Source organism: Gossypium raimondii, chromosome 6, assembly GCF_025698545.1.
Source record: "Gossypium raimondii isolate GPD5lz chromosome 6, ASM2569854v1, whole genome shotgun sequence".
NCBI classification, from domain to species: domain Eukaryota; kingdom Viridiplantae; phylum Streptophyta; class Magnoliopsida; order Malvales; family Malvaceae; genus Gossypium; species Gossypium raimondii.
The window spans coordinates 27,775,786-27,795,176 of NC_068570.1; the positions used below are offsets into that span (position 1 = coordinate 27,775,786).

The 19,391-nt window shown below is 30.7% G+C and overlaps 1 protein-coding gene across 2 annotated transcripts; it reads left to right on the forward strand.

The window, feature by feature from the left end:
- The first annotated feature begins 1,955 nt into the window (after window positions 1-1,955).
- On the forward strand, window positions 1,956-17,493 carry LOC105773531 (uncharacterized). 2 transcript variants are annotated; one of them, XM_012595512.2, is made up of 12 exons: window positions 1,956-2,277; window positions 2,387-2,527; window positions 3,252-3,300; window positions 3,684-3,701; window positions 4,863-4,975; window positions 5,050-5,163; window positions 15,331-15,381; window positions 15,951-16,039; window positions 16,127-16,187; window positions 16,266-16,343; window positions 16,515-16,625; window positions 17,198-17,493. In XM_012595512.2, exons 1-12 carry the CDS (start codon window positions 2,155-2,157, stop codon window positions 17,321-17,323), a joined length of 1,074 nt encoding a protein of 357 aa, XP_012450966.1. In that variant the 5' UTR covers window positions 1,956-2,154; the 3' UTR covers window positions 17,324-17,493. The 2 variants fall into 2 exon arrangements, with proteins under 2 accessions (XP_012450966.1, XP_012450965.1); XM_012595511.2 differs by having other exon boundaries at window positions 1,960-2,277; window positions 17,195-17,493.
- Window positions 17,494-19,391: the final 1,898 nt, after the last annotated feature.

A 19,391-nucleotide genomic window follows, 5' to 3' on the forward strand; every position in this document is an offset into this window, starting at 1 on the left:
AAATGATATGACGATATGACGATAGGGAGTTTTGCTAAAACATTTGCTGACATAGACTTGGATAATGGTAACCAAGATTCAGTGCCTGTAGACTACGACAATGAGAAAGTTGAGGAGGTAAGAACAAAAGTATGTTCATCCGGCACATCTAAACGTAAAAGAGAAAAATGCTTAAGAAAGTGTCGTCGATGAACAAATTAAATTTGTAGGTGAACAATTTGGTAAGATTGCTAATGCATTGGAACAATTTACTACGGATAAACACCACTTCTTTAATAAGAAGTGATGTCCATGGAAGTGGAAGGATTTGATGACGATTTTCTTCATAGTGTGTTTGATTATCTTGTGGGTTATGAATCCGAGGCCAAAACTTTCTTAGTTGAAAGTATGAAGCATACAAAAATTTGATTTCAAAAATTTTCTCAAGGTTAAAGATGTTGATGCTTTAATGCGGTGTAATACTAGTTATGCACTTGGGCAATATTTTAGTTATCATGTGGTGTATTACTAATTATGCACTTGGATAATATTATTAATTTGTAGTATTAATTGTGATTTAGAAGCTAATTTATTACTATTCAATCTTTGTTTTTATTTTTATTTTTTATAACATAATTAAGAATCATCTATCCACTTTGGTTGTTTTCAATTTATGACTATTAATATTCTAGGTTAATAATTAAGTACTATTATATATTTAATTTGATGTATTTATTTATAAATAAATCATTACAATATATGTAAAAACAATGTAAATATAAATTTAATTAAACAATGAAAAGATAATAAATTCTCAAATGTATTTTTGTTTCATTTAAAACAACTTTTATGAAATATTTTCAAGAAATCTACTAAACAACAGAAAATATTTTGTACAAATTTATCCAAACACTATAAAAATTAATTTTTCAAGAAAAATAAGTTATTTTCCAGAAATTATTTTTTGGAAACCATTTTCAATCAAACAAACAGACCCTTAACCTCAATTTCACTTCCTTGAAGGTGCTAAAGTCCTCATCACATAATGTCTTGTATGATCAAGTTTATCTTGGCTTGGCTTTTGCACGAGTAGTTAGACCTCATAGCAAACTAATTCCATCACTTAATCAAGAAAACCCCTATTTTACAAATCCTAGAACTCACTAAATTATAAATCACAAGTTTTTTTGAAAGGATTTTCGGTCAAGTTTCAAGAACCTAGCTCTTAACTTCACACTTGTCGTGAAGAAGAATTTTGCGCTATCGAATGTAATCCTAGATTTTGTTAAAGAAGAGGAAGAAGAGGGTAGGGGTGTTCAAACAATTAACCGAACCGAACTAGTATTAATCAAATTGACCAAACTTTTTAATCCTTTAATTGTTAACCGAACCAAAAACTTTTCAAAAAAATTAAGTGAACTGAAATATTTCGGTTAATTTGGACCAAATTAACCGAAATATATATTTTGTTTTTTTTTTGGTTAAAAAGGTATAAAACATATCAAAAAAAAAATTGGCAATATTCATTTGATCGAATTAGAATAGTTTAATACATATAATATATAATGTTATTTATTAAGTTCAATTAATTCAGTTAATTAACTGTTAATCGAAATTTCAAAAAATCCTTATCGATCTCTGACCAAACTAGATCGATTAACCATTGATTAACTAAATTAGATCAGTTTAATCAATTAATTTAATTTTAATCGAAGTTTAAACATCCGTAGAAAAGGGTACGAAAAACAAAACCCAAATGCAACCTTAATTCACATAAGCTAAGGGAAAACTTTTGTTGTGGAATAGAAACGGAAAGCTTCTCTTTCTTTCCCGAATAAAAACAAGAAAGAACAAAAAGCCTCCTTTTTTTTTCTTTACTTAGAACCGGCAAATACCGGTTTATGCTCAAAATTTTCTTCCTTTTTTTTTCTAGTGGTTCAGATTTTCTATGGGATAATCTAACTGTTATTATATTTGTGATCCCACTGAAGGCTCGTTTTTGGTAGCTCGTGTTAGAATTTTCTGCGTCCCTCTCAACTTCCAAACGCATTCTTTTCCTCTGACCACATTGCAGTTGCAGTCGACTTCAAACTTCAAACTCCAAACCCCCACATAACAAAATCGTAAAAGATCGATCTATCTAAATTTTTGCTAAAAAAGTAAGATCCTTCAAAAATGGCTACCCTTCCACAAATCGCGGTTCTGGGGGCTGGAATATTTGTAAAAACTCAATACATCCCGAGACTCGCCGAGATCTCACATCTCTTCTGCCTCAAATATATCTGGAGCCGTTCAGAGGTTTCTTTTTCCCCTTTCTTCTTACTCAATATTTTGAAAATGTATATATATTTGTATTCTTTTTGCTGTATATTGAAATGGTAATGATGTTGTGGTTCATACCGAGAAGGAATCTTCGAGAAGAGCTGTTGAGATAGCCAAACAGCATTTTCCTGGAGTAGAATGTAAATGGGGAGACCAAGGTCTAAACGACATCATGCAGGATTCTTCTCTTATTGGTACTGCTGTCGTTTTGGCTGGTCAAGTTCAGGTTCTTTATTTTCCCATTTCTTCAGCATTATTTTATCCCTGAACTTTCATTGCGTTTATGTAAATTGTAATACGAGTCATCTAAGTAACAATAAAAAGAAAAAAGAAAAGAAAACATAGAGATCAACCATCTTTTATGGTAGAATTTAGATGTGGATCTTGCTAATCAATGCCTTGAGGGAACTGGCTTTGATTTCTTTCTTTAAAAAATGTCTTCATGAAATGTAGCGATGTATGAGCAGTTCTTTCATAAAATATGAAAATATTTCTTTGGTATTGCTTTCATAAGTACCCTTAATGAATCTGTAAAATGACTAAAAAAATCATCCTAAGGTGAGTGTTCTTGTGGTTTTGGTACTTTGGTAGATAACAAATCACATCAAATCATGAAAACATAACTTCTAGCCTAAACTTTGAATGTTCATAATTTCTAGTCATTATTTTCAAGTTCTATAATTGTTTTCTACCTTCATTCTTTATCTGCATTTTGATCTAAAATTTTAGTCAATAGTATAACTCTTTACATATGTCTGTCTCTGTCTAAAGTAAATTTTCATGTGAAACTTGTATTTTTACAATATAGAGGATGGCTTAGAAAATTAATAGGGAAGAGACCAGGGTTTGATTCCAACTCCTAATGGGAGATAATTTTATAAGGTACTAATATTACGAACATTAGTCTATTGTTGTTGGTTATTTGCTTACATATGAATTAAACCATGCAGGTAGATATCTCCCTAAAGTTGCTAAAAGCAGGAAAGCATGTCATTCAAGGTGAGATACATTGGTATGCTCTAACTATTAGGGCAAGTGAGTTAGTTCGTTATCCCTTTAATGAGGCTCTCAAACTTTTTTCCCAGTTTGGATTTATTTTGTATAGAATCTCTTGAATTTGACTACCATTTTCCTTTCAAAGAACAGAAATCCAACAAATTTCACTACCTCGTCCCCCTTTTTTTTCATTTTTCTTGAATGGAAAGGAAGATAGATGATGCATCTATGACTTGTTGTAATACATCATGGCTAGATAAGCATATTTTGCATTATGGGATTGGAATAGTAGTCTTATTATTTTATTCTTCCATGTGCAATTTACTAATTTTCTTTTTGTTTTGGGTGTGCCATATGTTTTACCTGGTTAACTTGGGGATCTCTAGAGAAACCTGCAGCAACTAGTAAGTTCCATACTTTTTCAGTTAATTTTTATATAGTTTCTAATTTTAGAACATAAATCTTATTACAGATCTAACATATGAACATACTTGAACATGAAATAAAGAAGAATTTACAGAAGCAAAATATGCTTGAAGTTGGAAATGAGGATCAGAAGTAGGACACATCTTACCATAAGTCTCAAGGATGACACTTCTCTCAACTTCAAGTTTATTATTTTCTGATAATGAAGACAAAAAGCAATTTGCCTCATTGAGAAGACAAATCTTACCATAAGCTTTTTTGTTTGCAAACTTCACTTTTGAGAGAGGCAAAACATTTTACCTCCTGAAACAATTTTTTTCTCTTTGATACTTTAAGAACAAAATTTTCAAGATTCCAAAGTGACATGTCTTCAGCATTTGAAGTAATTGTTTTAAATATGATTTTTTGAACTAAGTAGATGTGCATAAACCAAATTTAATCTTTTGTTTTCTTTTATCGTTTACACCGTTTGGGTAAAATATTAATATTCAGAAAGTCATTGTGAAGAGTAATTATTTCTAAATATTACTGCATGCTTATTGAAGATAGTCAGCTTAGGCTGAAGCATCCACTTCAATGGATGGCTAGGCACGGATTGAGTACAAAATAAATCTTGGCTGGTTTTGAAGCATTAACAGTCGGCTAAATAGATCCTGATTATTGAGTTTTATCTCAATCATAATAACGTACCTTTTGGTTTAATCCCTGAATGTTGTCAAGAAATCATTGCTGTTGCCTTTAAAATATTTCCAAAAATCTTCTATATATTATCCCTATTAAAACAAATTCTTTGAAGGTAATCCATTTCTTTTGTCTATATGCACTGATTTCTATCTGTTCTGGACTACTGAGTTTTAACTTAATATATAGTATTTCATTTTTTCCCTTTTTTTGTGAACTTGAAGATTTCTTGCAAGCTTACTTATCTTATTTGCATAACAAGGAAAAAGGGATCTCAAATCAGCATTCATTCTTTTTGGCATTAATTAAATTTTATTGATAAATCACTTTTTGCAAGTTTTGAGCATTTAGAATTAATTTTTTCCATCTTCCTCCAACAACTGCCCTTATCTTCGTTTGAAAAAATTGTTTTAAAGAAAACTGCATGAATAAGAAAGTGGGATGTTTTTATTTTTTAGGTATACCCGAGATAGAAACTGCACTGGCTAGTTACAAATCCGTTAGTACCAACCCTGGTCAACCAATTTGGGCTGTAGCTGAAAACTATCGATTTGAACCTGCTTTTGTAGAGGTTTGTTTTTTCATATTCCCTGTACTATTCAATCTGTACTATTACCTAGTTTCTTATTGATTTATCTTTCTCAGAGCAAGAAACTAGTGGCTGGTGTTGGGGATATGATGAATGTCCAAGTTATTATTGAAGGGTCAATGAACAGTTCAAACCCTTATTTTTCTAGCTCTTGGAGGCGAAATTTTGAGGTATGTCTTTCACACTAATATCTGATGATATAAGTTTCTTTTCTTGGTGCACAAACTGTTATGTCGAAGTATACCTTCTACAACACCGGTGGTAACTATTTTCAATGCATATACAATATACTTCAGCCAATGAGATATTAATAAATCTTACTCATCAACCAGTCCTTGTTAAGGTACGAATACATGATGCCAAGTAGAATATAGATGCTAGACTTTCACGCAAGGAAGTCAATTTTTGTATTGGTACTGTCAATATCAAACAGATCGTCCTGCTTCGGTTGTAACTAGAACAACAAATTTTAGGGTCGTTTGTTTACATGTAAAAGATTTTACAGAAAATATTTTTTGCATTTTCCTGTGTTTGTTTCATAGAAAATAGCTTGGTCAACAGAAAATGACTTACAAGTCAACGTAAAATAAGCTTTTTTTCTTGTAAAATGACTTACCCTTTTGAAAAGCGTAATCATTTTCTGGAAAAGAGCTCCTCCATAGATAATTTTATTTTTATATAAAAATTAACTTAAATCAAGTTTAATATTATTATATTAATAATAAATTTTATTTTTATTTTTATTTTTAAAATATTTAAAATTATTAAAATATAATATGAAATATAATATTTTTAATATTGTTAAACATATATATTTAATTATTTATATTTAGTCATATAATAAATTATTAATATAATAAATTATTTAATATAATTTATTATTTTAATAAATTATTTGATATTTCAATTTTATTTGAATAGTAAATTTTAAAATAATAATTTTAAATAATATTATTCACATATTGAAAATATCAATATTAATATTTTAATAATAAATATTTATTACAATTATAAATATATTAATAATAAATGTTTTGTAGTATAAATGTTAAAATATGTCATAAGTCTATGTACTCTTCACAAATTTGTAATTTAGTCTCTGACTTTTATTTTCAAGAATTTAGTCCTCTATTTTCCAGATTTGAAAATCAAGTCTAATTGTTGACATTGCTAATTTTTTTGTCAATTTTGTTAATGTCACATTTTAAATAAAAAAATACTCACTTGGTAGTCATGTAACTAAAACATGACGATGCATGAATCTAAATTTAATAAAATATTTTAATATATGTAAAAACAATGTAAAATATAAAATTATAAATATAAAATAAACTCAATTAAACAATGAAAATATTAAAAAAATCTCAAATGTATGTTTGTTTAATTGAAAATGACTTTTATGAAATATTTTTATGGAACCTGCCAAACAGAAGAAAATATTTTACACAGATTCATCAAAACACCAGAAAATATTAATTTTTCCAGAAAAGTAAGTCATTTTTCAGAAATCATTTTCCGTAAGCCATTTTCAGTGAAACAAACGGAGCCTTAGTTTCTGCTCTAGTGTAAATTTTGGTCAATACCGGTCATACCGGTGTGTTTTTGGTCTGTGCTGGTGTGTATCGACCCATACTAGTTAGGAAAATATTTTAATATTTTAAACTAATTTTTAATATTTTTATCTTAACTATTTTTATTATTTTTGTAATTATATTTATATACAAATATAATCATTTAATTAAGTTATTGAACATAACTAATAATTTCAAAATTAATATTTATATGTATGTACTATGTAATTGTGATATATTTACATGTACATATAATATATATTAAAAATATTTGAAAAATATTGATAAACCCGAAATGGTATATTGAAACACACCAGTATTTGTATGTATTAGTACCGGAACAAAAATGGTACATCCACTAGTACGATACTGACTACTTTGCTTTCGCACTTTTGCTTTTCTCGTACGTTTTTAACGTATCTAAGGGGATCATAACTAAGCACTCGTGTCTTTTTGCGGTCTTTACATGTGTTTAACAGGGGTACACTAAGTTAAAAGTGAATTCTCAAAATAACATAAATCAAAGTATTTTACTCAATTGGATTTGGTAATATATGCTCCATGAATCTCAAAATTCAAGTGTCATCTTAAAAAAGGGATATTAATAAGCTATATTGCCTTTACTTGTATGCTTGAATTCTTTTTCGCTTAATAATTGTTAAGGTCACGGGTTATGGATTGAGTCATTGAGTGACTCACGGGAAAGTTTGCTTCAATTGAAGGACCCTTCCCCTTGTTGGGATTTCTACCATGGGAGTAACCTATGATGAATAATATATGGAATTTGTCAAAGGGAGCTCCTAAACTTAGACTTGTTTGAAGGAGTCATAAACATCTATAAATTAGAATAATTTCCATCTTATTTTATTACTAAGAATTTTCCCCTTTAATAGAGGTTACATAGGGTTTTATTCTTGTAGACTAAGAAACTAAAATTAACTTGTAGAATAAGAACCTATAATTAGGGTAACTAAAATTAAGTTCTTTTAATTGCAATAAAGTACTTCCTAAATAAATTATTCTAATTAGGAATATTTGTAAAATAAGTTATTTATCTTCTTTCCTTCTTTGACACTTTTGACTTCCTGTCTTGCCCTCAAAGGCTTCCATAACAATAACTCTAACAGGGGTGTGTAAAATGTGTCTTCTGCACTCTTAAATAGTCTGACATTTATAGTAAAAGGTAGAAAGTTGCATAAAAACCCTTAAAGAGCATGCCTTTGCTAACGGTGTAAAAAGTACATGTTGGTGTTCCCTATACATGTGTGAAAAATTAAATAAATCTGTGGTAATTTCGCTTACCCTTACAGATGAATAAATTATAGAATTTAAGAGCTTGAGAGATGAGTAATTCCAGAGGGGAAAAATATTTTCTTTTTCTTATTTCATAAGCATGAAGCTGCTAGAATTTATATGAGAAAAATGGCATGTTCGCCATTAATTACTCCTTAATTCTAGTAGTATTCAAATCCCTCATATTAAGATACAATCAAATTAAATCTTGAAATAAAAGAAAAATAAAACAAGAGACATTCTAGGAAAAACCTTCCTATCTCTTTATTCAAACAAGGAAACTAGAGAAACTAATCCCTATGTTGGGATTAATTTTGGAATTCTAAACTCTCCCTTATGTTGGGATTAATTTTGGAATTCTAAACTCTCCCTTAAGCTAGAGGCTAGATGTTGATCATTCTCATAGTGGAATTCAATTCCCCAAACTTTATTATTGAAAGAGCTTTTGTTCTAACATCTGGCATTTGGTGGTTAGTAGGTGTGTAAATTAGGTTCAATATTCCAGCTTCAACCTTTTTTTTGATAAAATGGCGATCTAGTTCAACATGTTTGGTTCTATCATGATGAGCAAGATTTTTAGAAATACTTATTTTTGCCAAATTATTACAAACCACCTTCATCGCCTCTCTTATTGAGATCCTTTTAACTCTTCAAGTAACCTTTACAACCATAATCTTTCACATTTACTTTGAGCTAAAGCTTTGTACTTTGCCTCGACACTACTCCTAGAGACTATGGACTGTTTCTTGCCATGCTAAGTTACCAAGTTTACCCATACAAAGGGGCAATAGCCGGTCTTGATCTTTGATTTGTAAGGGATATTGTGCAATCAACATCTGAGTATACTTCAACCCCCTTAGTTGTTCCTTTCTAAAAGAAAAGTCATTTTCAAGTGTCTAAGAATCCAATAAACTGCTTCAAGATGTTCTTCATTTGGTTTGTTCATAAATTGACTTACAACACTAATAGGGAAGCTTATGTTCGGCCTTGTTTGGGACAGGTAAATAAGCTTTCCAACAAATCGTTTATATCTTCCCTGTACACTAGTGGGTCCAAGGATTTAAATCGCGGTCGCGGGAGCATTTTCGGTCGCGTTGCGTTTATCGCGGTTGCAGACATAACGGATGCTATTGCGGTCACTGCAGGTATCGCGGTCGTGAATTTTAAAAAAATTCACACAACTTATTGTAAAACATAATAATTATAATTATAATTATAAAAAAGTTACTTTTAATGATTTTAGAGTGTTTTCTAACACTTATGAACTTTTATTAATATGATATGAGAACACAACTTTTATAATCATTAATTATTCTTACATTTATTTATGAATTTTCTAATAATGTTATATTAACTAATAACAAAGTAAAAAAGAAAAGAAAATATTAGACATTTATCATATTTAATAAATTTGAAAGTTTTATAGATAAAATAATTAAAATTCATACTTGAGAGATGTCTTCAATATCTCTTGACACTTTGAAGATGGTGAAGATATAAATATTCTATCTTTGCAAAAGGAAAAAGGAATAGATAAATGTATAGATTCTCATTAATTATTCCTATTTCCTACCACTTATTTTCACCCTCATTCTACTTTTATATATAGTTTAACATGCTTGATTCTTAATTATCTTTTCATAAAATATACTCCATTCATTTATCTAAAGATATATTTTAAATGTTTTAATATCATCAAAATTAAGAACATTAACAAAAGTTTTCTTTAAAAAAAACATACCTTACAAATAATGGTAGTGGTACGATTTAGTTTTCACCAATTAGTGGAATGATGAGGAAGATCAAATCCTTCACCTTCACTTTGAGAGTGTTCTTGACTTGATTCTCTTGGCCTTTGTCTAAAAATATATCCAAAAAAAGTAACATTTTCACCTTGGTTTTGATATAATTGATATGGAGGATACATGAGAGGTGGAGGTGGGTGATACATTGGTGGTAGAGGATGCATTTGAGGCTGGTATGGCACACCATAATTAGGAAATGGTGGATAATAACCATATAGTTGTGGATAACCATGTGAAGGTTGAAAATATGAAGGTTGTTCTGGTGGATAAAAACCTTGAGTGCTAGTAGATGAATCACTATACCCAAGGTTACTAGAACTCGATCTCCTACCAGATGAAGAGCTTATAGAATTATGCTTTTTGCCTTTTCCTTTTGACGAAGCTCTAGGTTCACTTCTATCTCTCTTAGGTTCAGGAAACATATTTTCACCAAACTCTGATCTATCACGGAAATGTCCATTAGTGGTACCAACTTCATATTTTCCTCTATACTGACTAGAAGACCTAATTTTACCTCTATCACCACTATATCCATCATCCTCATGAATTGGACTCAAACCACCACCATCAGGTCCACCGCCACTCTGACTTGGCGTTGAACTAGAACTTGAATGAGATAAATTTTATTGTTGAGATTGATCAACATCTATTTCATCATCAGAGGTATCCACAGGCAACACACCGGCATTTTCACCATCTAACAATGGATTCTCTTTCTCATGAAGCCATTCTGATAATGGATCAACATCTTTAAAGATATGATCAAGGCTGATAGGATTAAAACTAGCGTTTATATTATCAGTGCTCATTCTTTTTTGATGCCTTATCTGAAGCCTTATATTATAATATGTAAACACTAGTTTCTCAAGCTTTTTAAACTTTAATCTATTTTTTGCCTTGGTGTGAATATAACTAAATGTACTCCAATTTCGTTCACAATTTGATGCTGAAGTTGTTTGACTAAGCACTTTAATTGCTAATTTTTATAATTCGGGAACACATGTACCGTATATTATCCACCACTCAGCTGCATAATATTATTTAAATTTTAAAATAACTTCAAAATGTACAATATAAATAAATAATATAAATAAAATAAAATAATTTAATTAACTGTTTACCCGGATTCATTTGTTTCCAAGCTCTTTGTACTTGTGGAGTACCGAATGTCTCATGTTTATCTCTAAATAGTAACAACTGCATAGATAAAAGATAGAGTAAAAATAAATAAAAAATAATTTGATTTCAAATTATGTAACAAAGTTACAAATAATAGTACTTGAATCTAATCTGATTAACCATTCTGACTTGAGTATCAAGAGAAGGTTTGAATCTTTCAATTACTGATCGTGTACCTTCTAATGTTTCTATTAGTACATTCTCAGAATGCTCCACCCCAAATTTAAATTGAGGATTGAGAAAATAATCTAAATATAATTTATAAAAATATCATCAAATAATAATCTAAAGCTTAAAATAATAAAATATAAAAATAGTTCTTAATTATATGAAACATTTTATCTTACCAGTTGAATGCAAGTCGGAATGCATAAAATTCCATCTATTGTCAATAATCTTTTCGTACTCGGTGAAATATCGACAATCTTGTTGAGTTGCTCGCTTAGCTCTATCAATAACCTCATAAATAAAGCCCATTGTTGGTTTTTATCGCTATCCACAAGTCTCAATGCTTTTACTAGGGGTCGTAAACTTTTATGAGGTTATTTGCTTTTTTCTAAAAATCTTTTTCCAAAACAATTTTTTTGGTTTCATAAGCAAGTCCTGACTTTTGCTGTCCCCATTTTGATTCTTTGGAAAAAAGCCAATGACCTTATAAAAGTTTACGAGCCCTTAGTAAAAGTATTGAGACTTGTGGATAGCGATGAAAAACCAACAATGGGCTTTATTTATGAGGTGGTTGATAGAGCTAAGCGAGCAACTCAACAAGATTGTCGATATTTCACCGAGTACAAAAAGATTATTGACAATAGATGAAATTTTATGCATTCCGACCTACATTCAGCTGGTAAGATAAAATGTTTTATATAATTAAGAACTATTTTTATATTTTATTATTTTAAGCTTTAGATTATTATTATTTGATGATATTCTTATAAATTATACTTAGGTTATTTTCTCAGTCCTCAATTTAAATTTGGGGTGGAACATTCTGAGAATGTACTAATAAAAACATTAGAAGGTACACGATCAATAATTGAAAGATTCGAACCTTCTCTTGATACTCAAGTCAGAATGATTAATCAGGTTAGATTCAAGTACTATTATTTGTAACTTTGTTACATAATTTGAAATAAAATTATTTTTTATTTATTTTTACTCTATCTTTTATTTATGCAATTGTTACTATTTAGAGATAAATATGAAACATTTGGTACTTCACAAGCACAAAGAGCTCCAGCAAATGAATCCGGGTAAACAGTTAATTAAATTATTTTATTTAATTTATATTATTTATTTATATTGTACATTTTGAAGTTATTTTAAAATTTAAGTAATATTATGCAGCTGAGTGGTGGATAATATACGGCACATGTGTTCTCGAATTACAAAAATTAGCAATTAAAGTGCTTAGTCAAACAACTTCAGCATCAAATTGCGAACGAAATTGGAGTACATTTAGTTATATTCACACCAAGACAAGAAATAGGTTAAAGTATAAAAAGCTTGAGAAACTAGTGTTTACCTATTATAGTATGAGGCTTCAGATAAGGCATCAAAAAAGAATAAGCACGGATGATAAAAATGCTAGTTTTAATCCTATCAGCCTTGATCATATCTTTGAAGATGTTGATCCACTATCAGAATGGCTTCATGAGAAAGAGAATCCATTGTTAGATGGTGAAAATGTCGGTGTGTTGCTTGTGGATACTTATGATGATGAAATAGATGTTGATCAATCTCAACAACAAAATTCTCATTCAAGTTCTAGTTCAACGCCAAGTTAGAGTGGCGATGGACCCGATGGTGGTGGTTTAAGTCCAATTCATGAGGATGATGGATACAGTGGTGGTAGAAGTGAAATTAGGTCTTCTAGCCAGTATAGAGGAGAATATGGGGTTGGTACCACTAGTGGACATTTCCGTGATAGATTAGAGTTTGATGGAAATATGTTTCCTGAACTTATGAGAGATAGAAGTGAACCTAGAGCTCCATTAAAAGGAAAAGGCCAAAAGCATACTTCTATAGGCTCTTTATCTGGTAGGAGATCGAATTCTAGTAACCTTGGGTATAGTGATTCATCTACTAGCACTCAAGATTTTTATCCACCAAAACAACCTTCACATGGTTATTCACAACCATATGGTTATTATCCACCATTTCCTAATTATGGTGTGCCATTCCAGCCTCAAATACATCCTCCACCACCAATGTATCACCCACCTCTCATGTATCCTCTATATCAATTATATAAAAACCAAGGTGAAAATATTACTTTTTTTGGATATATTTTTGGACAAAGGCCAAGAGAATCAAGTCAAGAACGCTTTCAAAGTGAAGGTGAAGGATCTGATCTTCCTCGTCATTCCACTAATTGGTGAAAACTAAACCGTACCACTACCATTATTTGTAAGGTATGTTTTTTTTAAAGAAAACTTTTGTTAATGTTATTAATTTTGATGATATTAAAACATTTAAAATATATTTTTAAATAAATGAATGGAGTATATTTTATAAAAAGATAATTTAGAATCAAGCATGTTAAATTATATATGAAAGTAGAGTGAGAATAAGTGGTAGGAAATAGGAATAATTAATGAGAATCTATACATTTATTAATTGCTTTTTCCTTTTGCAAGATAGAATGTTTATATCTTCACCATCTTCAAAGTCATAAGAAATATTGAAGATATCTCTCGATATGAATTTTAATTATTTTATCTATAAAACTTTCAACTTATTAAATATGATAAATGTTTAATATTTTCTTTTTCTTTTTACTTTGTTATTAGTTAATATAACATTCTTAGAAAATTCGTAAATAAATGTAAGAATAATTAATGATTATAAAAATTGTGTTCTCATATCATATTAATAAAAGTTCATAAGTGTTAGAAAACACTCTAAAAATCATCAAAAGTAACTTATTATAATTATTATGTTTTACAATAAGTTGTGCGAATTTAAAAAAAATTCACGACCGCGATACCCGCAGTGACCGCAAAAGTATCCGTTATGTCCGCAACCGCAATTTAAATCCATGCTCTATATCTAGGGAATATGGTCCTAGGTCTTTGATCTCAAACTCCATAGCAAGTACTTTCAAGTAGCCTATTTCTTCAGTATAATACCGTAACATAAACAATGAGAATAGCAACTTTCGCATTAGGAGAGAATTTTGTGAATAGGGTATGATCAGCTTGACCTTAGTTATACTCATAATTCTTGATTACCTTTGTAAACTTGTCAAACCATGTTTAGGAGATGCTTGAGACTATAGAGACTTTCGAAGTTAATAGACCTTGTTTTCTTTAGCTCATGTCTGAAAGCTTGGTGGTATTTCCATATACACTTTTCCCTAGTCATTGTTGAGAAAAGCATTTTTTAGAGCTGTTTTTCTGCACTTGGGCGCTGGAAGCCATGGGGAAATTACCTATTTGAGCAATAGAGCATGTTCAGTAGCCATTCCAAAGGCTAGGTTGTGTTTTGTCATAGAAGAAGTTTTCAAGCTCTATTACCATGTTGGATTTCAAAGATGAAAACAATTGAGAGATGAATAATTTAGAGTGGAAAACTGTTAGTTTTTCTTATTTCATAAACATGAAGTTGCTAGAATTTATAGGAGAAACACGACAACATGTTTGCCATTGCTTACTCCTTAATTCCAGTACTAATCAAATCCCTCAAATTAAATCCTGAAATAAAAGAAAAATAAAACAAGAGAGATTCTAGGGAAAAACCCACCTAATCCCTTTATTCAAAGTAGAGAAACTAATCCCTAAGTGTGGGGATAAATTTTGGAATTCTACACTTCTATATATACTAGGACACTTACATTGTTTTAGAGCACGTGGTGCAAAACGAGTACTTGCATGAACTTGGGGCTTAGCCCAAATGGTTCACCAGCTCTCTTTGGAGGTCAGTTAGCATAAGTTCAGGATTTTAGTCCCAACACGAACTTGCCGTTGCTTGTGGGCTTCTTAAAGATAATTGATATGTTTCAAACAAAGAAATTCCTATGCATCATATCTAAGAAGCTTTTATTGGGTTTTGTTATAATAAATATAAAATGTTTTCTAATATTTCATTGCATAATGTGTTTTAAAGATAAAAAACTATCACATGTACATAATTAACCTCATCAATCGAAGCTCAGTGTTTCTATTTCTCACTTTTCAAGAACTTATATATTCTTAGTATTTATTCGTTTAAAGATAAATGCTGCTGCTCTTTTCAATAAGAATCTATGGGTTTAGTGTCGGACACAGATGCATCTAACAAGAGTATGTTTGATTTTTTAATAGTTTTTTTTCTTTAGAGGAGCTTTGGAGGGTTATATCCGTATATCCGTTTCTGAATATGGATTAGACATGAGCACATCAAATAAAATAAAGAGACAGAGCTATAAAGAATCTGAATGTGTCAGACTTGTTAACTTTATCTACACCTTTACCTTTTAGCTTGACTAGCAAATCTTTCTTTTTGACAGGGAGGTTTTATCTTGGATATGGGAGTGCATTTTATTGCTGGCTTGAGGATGGTACGTCTCTATTACATTATCACAGTGGCTAGATTACTGTTAGGATGCTATCTAGATGTCACATCCTCTCTAGGGTCCACTCTTAAGGAAAGTTTAGAGAGAAGGTCCGTGTTTCTGACAAGGATTATTCCTTTCTACGTAAAGCTACAGCTGCTATTTTGTATGAAAATTGTAAACATTGTGGCGAGATTTCTATATGGTCCGATAAATTAATGTTGAAGGCCAGCTGGATTATTAGCTTCAATTTCTGTTTTTCAGATTACATTTAACTCACCAGATTTGTGGTCCGACATTTTATGGTTGGCTTGACAATTTTAAGACACAAAACCAGATTTTTTCAATTAGCTCTACACTCAAGAGCACGAACACTAACATATCAGAAGAAATCAACCCCTCAACTCTTTCAATTCCTCCACCTGGTTTCCTTTCCCAATCCAACATAGATAAGAAGAAATAGAATAGTAGGAAAAGGCACCATTGAAGTTAAGCTTTGACATTATTATTCTATAAAGTTCTTTTTTATTTAGTCATCAAGAAACGTGGGATGAGTTTCCTGTTCTTGCAAGCAGATAGTTGGTTGTGAGGTGACCTCAGTTTCGGCCATAACCTCTCATATAGATAGAACTTTACCTCCGCCAGACATTATTTCTTCTAATTTGTAAGTTATTTAAGAATAAAAGTTGATTTTCTATATAGAATTTTATCTTAGAACTGAAAGGCTTAAGACTTGGATTGCTTTCCTCAGTAAGCTGGAGAATGGATGCTCTGGAGTCTTTGTGATGGTTGTATCCTCTAGTTCACCTAAGGTATCTGCTGAAGTGATACTCTTTTAAACGTTTTTGCTTGCATTTGTTATGTTTTGCTCATTTCTTTTATTGTTTTAGATAATTTGGCGAGTTGTTGGGTCAAAAGGAACCGTACAAGTTGAGCGTGGAAAAGTAGATGGAAAGCATGGTTACTTGGTAAAAATGGAAACTAACTTCATTTTATTGTAATTATGATTAATTAGATTCTGAAACTTCTGTACTTCTGTTTTTCTATGATATAAGGTTTAATCATCTCTTGAAGTTCCTTCTGATTAGTGTGTGACATATGACATCCTTCTTTTGAAATCTTATTATATGCCATCTCAGGTTTCACTATACAGTGCAGATGGGCAATGCAAAAGCACTTTCCATCCATTCTGTGGAGTGCACGAAGAATTAAAAATTTTTATACATGACATTGTGCAAGCAAACCTGAAGGTTGGTTAATGTAATATTTTGGCTGTTGCATCATTCATTCCACCATCTGTTGGCTGGTTTATGTTGCTATAAAGGATGGTCAGTATCTATGTCCCAAGAAAGTACAATTGGGTCATTTACCAGGCAGTAGTGTTTATTTATAAACGTTTCATTATTCTCATAAAACTAAGTTTTTCTATTAGATGATAGCCTATACTAGCATTGGATGAACCTATGAGTTGATTCAATTTGACAGCAGTTTAATACAGATTCCCACATATCTTTACATGGTTCTTGTGATTTCTCTTTCCCAGAACAGTTCTGATACTATTTTTGGGCTTGGGGAAGCAAAGGTTTGAACATGGGCTATAAGCAAAGGATAGATTCACCTGTCATTGAACAAGATACTTAAGTGCTGTTTTCCTTTTTCTTTTTTATACAACTAGACGACATATTGGGGCTTCCTGGACTGAATAGAATTATGAATGTTGAAAAGCAATGCTAAACTTGTTTGCGCTTGTACTTGGAATGCTTCAAATGAGTTTCTAATTGTCACTTCTAAGAGATACCCCTCATCCTCTGTTTTGCAGCAGGGAAATGGCTATGAAGCTGAACCACGCAGCTCTTTCGTGGAAGGTGCCAGAGACGTTGCAGTTTTGGAGGCAATGCTTGAATCCGGATCCAAGGGTGGAACCTTGGTTAATGTGAAGAAATTTTAGGATTGCGTATGACCATGACGAGTTTCCTCAGTAAGCATTGGGTTGAGACATTTTGGAAAATAGAGATGATAAAATTGAAGAAGTTAGAGAGGAAACTTGAAAGAATAAAATCTTATGCAAAACCTACAAACACATTCATTGAATAAAGGTATTTACAAATGTTTTATCCATCTCTGCTGTACATTGTGAGTTCAGGGTTTTAAACGTGTGAATCATTCCCCGCTAGGGGGCCGCCTGCATTGCATTGAAGAGGTCTGTACTTTTAGTTCCGTTACAGCTTTCGAGTGTCCCCAGTGGGGAATGAACGAGGTTTTAGAGGAATACCCATGGTCCAGTCTTCTTGAGACATGGGCCCTGCGAAATAATGTGGCTAACCTAACCAGGTCAACCATGTAGAAAGCCGATTAAACTACTTTAGGTTATTCATTCTTATTCTCATTTTTGCTATTTGATTTTGTATTATATATACACAGTTTTTTGTTTTTGAAAAGGCTGAAACTTTAATAATAATAACATTAATAATGCAAAATTGGTTTTCAAACTATACCGAGTTTTTCAGTTTGTAACTATCTTTTATTTTACCCAAAACATGATATTAGCTAATAAAAAGTAGCATGTTTTTATTGCATATCGTATACTTCGAGTAAATGAAGTAAAATTGATAGTTTAGTTGCTACTTTTAATAAAAAAACTAAGTATTTAATTGAGGAAAGTCATAATTTAAGTTAATTTTGTAATTAAGCCTAACAATAATTAGTATGATTTTCAAAACATGCTTTGCTTAAAGTTTAAAATTTAGGTATTTAATTGGGTAAAGTCATATAATTTAAGTTTACAAATCATTAATGTAAAAATATACACTACAATAAAAAAAAGTTGTATATGGAGTAGTTATATATCATTAATAATCTACCTTCATTATATAATATTAATTTTATTTATTATAAACTACCATAAAATTAGTTACAAATCATTAATTAAAGAATACAAATTACAATATCATAAGTGTATAATGAGCATTGTGCATTCCTATTTTACTTATATATAATAATTGATATATTATATGTAGTAAAATGTGTATGTATGGTATTTTATAATATAATATAATATAATATAATATTTACTAAATATAATTATGTCACATTTTAAAATAAGTTCATATTATAATTGTATCGTCCCTCGCCCATCCCATGGCTAATACGAACAACAAATGCAAACAAGATATTTTTCGGAGTAAAACCAATATTTTATTTAAGAATTTATAGAATCATAGAAAATGGATAAACTAGGTTTTAAAGTTTCAAAATATTGTTAAAATTATTTTAAAACAATTCGTGGGTATTCAGAAGTGTCCGAAACCAAATGAGCTTTAAAGGGCTCTTTTTGCACAAATAGTGCAGTGACCCAAAAAGTCACAGGGGTTGCGGTACCTAGGGCCAAAGGCACCAATACCCTAGTCCCTTTACTATTTATGGGGCATTTTTTTGATTGGGGTGCGGTACCTCTGGGGCCAAGTATCGATATCTCTATTCTTCGGGTCAAAAATTTCCCAAAACTCTCATTTTTAAGTCCCAAACTTCACCATATCAAAAATCTAACTTTAATAACTTAAAAACCACATTTTATTGGCCGAAAAAAAACTTTTGAAACACCTCCAAACTAGACTTTTGTAAAATATGTTCAAAAGAAATCAAAAGACCAACATTCTTATTCATGAAACATAATCACAATGTGGCAAAACATGTCAAAACATTCAAGATGTTAAGCTAGCATATTAAGGTTATATAAAACATTCAATAACCAAAATAAAGTGTGGAAAACTAAGTCATGCATGCATACATTCAAAATAAATATAGAATGTGGCTTAAGGCAAACCAAAATAAGTATAATAGATATCACCATTACAATAATATGAAACAATTATATATACACCCCTAAATGACTTTTGTAGTACATGCCATTAGGTAAAAAATGCAATACAAATATTTCATACTCTTTAATGATCACTATTGTGTACGAGCCTTGATTTGAAAGACCTACGCATAGACATAATGATGTGTTAAGCATA

Coding starts and splice junctions, on each gene's coding strand:
- LOC105773531 (XM_012595511.2), top strand. CDS start 2,155: ATGGCTACCCTTCCACAAATCGCGGTTCTGGGGGCTGGAATATTTGTA. Junction 4,976..5,049: donor TTGAACCTGCTTTTGTAGAG/GTTTGTTTTTTC, acceptor TATCTTTCTCAG/AGCAAGAAACTAGTGGCTGG. Junction 16,344..16,514: donor ATGGAAAGCATGGTTACTTG/GTAAAAATGGAA, acceptor ATGCCATCTCAG/GTTTCACTATACAGTGCAGA.